Genomic DNA, 4,007 nt, shown 5'->3' on the forward strand with positions numbered 1-4,007 from the left:
GTACTCGTCAGTTGGCATCCCGTTCACTCCTATCCGGTTTACTGGAATTATACAACAGAAGTTAACCCTTTGGCTCCCACAACTGGCTTTTACTGGCCCCAATGATGTCATAACATTCTGTGCCATTGCAGACGTACGCGTAAATCGCGGCATGTACGCGTTGTGTGGTTTTCAGCCGTTTTATTGATCGGCGTGAAAAAATTTAATCCAAGGAAGATCTAATCAGAAGTCAACAGGTACGACGGTACTCAGAGCAACACGTGAGGCTGTCAAGGTCGCTGTGAAGCCCGCCTTCTTTCCTGACGGCATAAACCCTGCGGCCACTGACATTCCAAGCTCATTTGCTATGGGGATGAAGCGCCGGGTGGTACCGGCCACTGTAGCATGTATTTCTTTATTTTTTGGCAAAAGTTGAATTCCTTCTGTCACTTTCGCCTTTTCTCTTTTCTCTTCTCGGCTCGCTGTAAAACTTGTGCAGTGCCACCTATAAGCCGTTTTGTATAAAAAGCTGCCCTTGCCGCCGCACCTTCAGCAGTTGGAACAACAGCAGCTGACAGAGACCATGGTAAGCACTTCTACCAAAGCTCGCCAAGACAACTTCCTATACCATGAACCCTGGAAGGGTGTTAACTGCGTAAGCGACGCAGCCGCAAAACATCTCAACTTAGAAATTTGTAAAATGCCGCTTTTAGAACAGTCACAAACGAGAGCGCTTGCCACAATGGCCAGTTTATTCCTAAATTACGGTTTATAGAACAATGTTCACCCTCCAATGCGCCTATGCAAGTTATAAGTTCTCTGAAAATCATATGATGTCCTACTACTCCCTCAGTTGAAGTCTTTATCTGATTAACGATGTTCAACGTTATATTCTATGTTAATGTTAAACGAACTTCCTTCTCAGCTTTTTAATGATGTTCGGCTGATACCACTCACTGTACCCGTGAGGTATGGCGCTAGGATACAACTCTGTTTCTGAGTTTTACACGGGCGCTCAGGAGTTGTACATGACAGCTGCCATTTTTTGTGCCGAAAGGTGTCATTGTTAAGTCGAATATTTGTGCCCTGGCATTCTGATTTATATGAAGCATTCTTTACGCTATCACAGTGCGAGTGTTAGTTGGGTAAACAAATTTGAACTGAAAAACACCTTGACGCAAATCCAAATTTCGGCTCATTCTGGAGTGCAGCATAAAACTGTTTTGAAACAGCGGCGTTTCATCGTCTCCGCATAACTATTCCTGTTGTACTTTATTTGCCAGGCTCCTGTCAAATTCCAACAAAGTCAAATTTTTCGTACTGGAGGTTGTTTTGTAATCACTAGCACAGTGTCATGGGCTTAGCATTTCGAAAAATACACGTCCCGTAAATCTTGAGCAAATTTTTCATATGATCTAAGACTGACCTGTACCAGGAAATTTCTGTGTGTGTCACGCTTCGCGGGTGCCAAAGTTCTAAATACTTTGAACGAAATACTGCATGAGCATACGCTAGTGTGATTCCCAATTACCCTGTGCTCAGGTGAACAATAACCAACGCTGTTATAACTTTAGGCGAATGGAAAACTTGCCCTGATTAAGGGTATCAATAACTAACATATTGGGGTTAAAGTAGAGTTCTATACTACGTAGAATATTTTGAAAAGAGAAGAAAAAATATGAAAATAGGGTAAGGCAAGATTGGACAATACGGTGCGCATAGGTGTAGGGCAAGGCAAAAAAATAGGCTAACTGCAAGAAAACACACTACAAATGTAAATGTTTCCAAATAGACCCTGTTTAAAGCCCAGAAAATCAACTGACGTAATCACTTTGGTTGAAATAGTTAATCTTGTTCATATTTTCCCAACTTCAGTTTTCACCTAACTTAAATCATTGTTCAAAAAGTTATTTCAACTGCATCACGAAATTACACACATTCTAACTTTTTAAAGTATACTAGTTTGGTGTAAATGCCATTTGTTTATTTGCTTTTTATAAAATTTCTAACACTCCTATAAATTATATTATTCCGTGAGCAACTTCCTTAACTGTGTAAGCGGTGGCAGATTTGTTTCCTTCAAGAGGTTGGCATTTGACTACAGAGCTTTTCCCCTGCGCTATACGTCGGAAGATAAGTTCTGTAAAAAAACGAATGCGTTGCTTTTCAAGACACTGCTTAAGAAAAAAATAATCTCCCTAAGCATTTTAATGCAACCTAATCAGTTGAAACGATAAAACATTTAATTGACATTTCCCTGTTTTGGTTTTGGCAGACGCATAACGATGTCCGTAACGATTACTTGGTTATTGTTAATGCTTCGCCTATTTCATCGATAAGTGCACATAACTACTCATTACCTCACACAAACGTTTTATCTGAAAAATTGTTCATCTACAACTTACGGTGCAAATCATTGCCTACTTTTTTGCTGTGCAGATCCGCGCCTGTATCGTCCTTGCCCTGGCCACCAGTGCCCTCGCTGGCTACACCGGATTCCCCGGCTATGGCCTCGGCTATGGCCTTGGACATGGCTTTGGTTACGGCGGCCTTGGATACGCCGGCTATGGCCTGTCCCACTATGGCCTTGCCCATGGCGTCGGTTACTCTGGTCTCGGCCTCGGCTACGGCTACGCCCCAGCCGTCGGCTACCCCGTCGCCACTCCAGCTGTCTCCAAGACCGTGTCCACATACACCGCTGCTCCAGCTGTGACCGCCGTCCACCACGCCCCAGCCGTGGCCACCGTCGCTCACGCTGCCCCCGTCGCTACCTACGCTGCTGCCCCAGTTTCGGCCTACTCCTTCGCTGCCCCAGCTGTGTCAAAGACCGTGTCTACCTACACCGCTGCTCCAGCTGTGACTGCTGTCGCTCACGCTGCCCCAGTTGCCACCTACGCCGCTGGCTACCCCACTTATCCCGCCGTGACCAGTTTCGCCCGCCCGGCCGCAGTCGTGGCTGCTGCCCCAGCTGTCACCACCACCACCGCCGTTCACCACGCTCCAGCCGTGGCCACCGTTGCCCACGCCGCCCCAGTCGTCGGCTCTTACGGTTTCGCCCATGCCGCCCCAGTCGTCGGCGCCTATGGTGTTGCCCACGCCGCCCCAGTCTATGGCTATGGTGTCGGCCACTACGGCTACGGTGTTGGCCACTACGGTTTCGGCCATGGTCTGGGCACTTACGGCCTGAACTACGGCTACGGCCTTGGCTCTCCCTTCCACTACAGCGCCCTCCTCCGCAAGAAGAAGTGTAAGTATCTTTGGTTTATTTTAATGTTGTATTTAACACAAATGACACTGGGGAGATTCGAAAGGGGTTCATTTTTCACAGACGACCACAGGACTAGAGACACGTATTGTTCGGTTCCGTAGAAACCGCCTGCCATAAAGCGGCGGGTTCTACTCTGATTTCATTTTTATACCTTAAAGTGTGGCCGTGATTGTTGCTTTGCGCAATTTATTGTGATAGGCGGTGAGTGAATTTTTAAAGATAGTAGCGCAAAGACGCCAGATGCTGTAACGCATAGAAAATAATGGTACAAAATGATACTGCTGTCATTTGAAGAATTCGTCAATGCGCTTTAAGAGGTCCAAAGAACCCTCATAATAAGTGTGGTTTTTTTTCCTTTTTTCAGAAATCGGCTTCCCAAAAGCGGACTCTCTCATCTTCAGGAACTAGGATGTTTAAACAATTTAGCAGGAGCATCGTCCCCACTGCCGTTACGGTCAGATGAAAGAGCGGCCAAAATAAAGTATGACACTGTTGAACTCACTTGTCCTGCATTGTTTTTTTTGTTATTCGGAATGAACGCGTATTTTTCAAAAGGAATGACCAGCTGAGTGATATGGCCGTTGAAGAATTGAAGGGGAGCGCTGCTCGAGGCAGCTGTTTTTATTAACGTCCAAATTGGCTAACGATAGCGCCTTCACAAATTCTGAACGGAAAACAGAGTTGTAAAAATTTGTTTGCGCAATTAGCGTAAGGTCTTCACGAGTAAGGTTTTCACGTTTATTTTGTTTAAATATGTGGA

General features: G+C 45.6%; 1 protein-coding gene across 1 annotated transcript; it reads left to right on the forward strand.

The window, feature by feature from the left end:
• The first annotated feature begins 479 nt into the window (after positions 1-479).
• Positions 480-3,744, forward strand: LOC144147034 (uncharacterized). Its single transcript, XM_077679062.1, has 3 exons — positions 480-565; positions 2,419-3,226; positions 3,612-3,744. Coding segments are annotated over exons 1-3 (813 nt in total). The 5' UTR covers positions 480-562; the 3' UTR covers positions 3,614-3,744.
• The last annotated feature ends 263 nt before the right edge of the window (positions 3,745-4,007 follow it).

Source organism: Haemaphysalis longicornis, unplaced genomic scaffold, assembly GCF_048455015.1.
Source record: "Haemaphysalis longicornis isolate Haplotype H1 unplaced genomic scaffold, Haemaphysalis longicornis Haplotype H1 scaffold_7, whole genome shotgun sequence".
Taxonomy (NCBI): Eukaryota; Metazoa; Arthropoda; class Arachnida; order Ixodida; family Ixodidae; genus Haemaphysalis; species Haemaphysalis longicornis.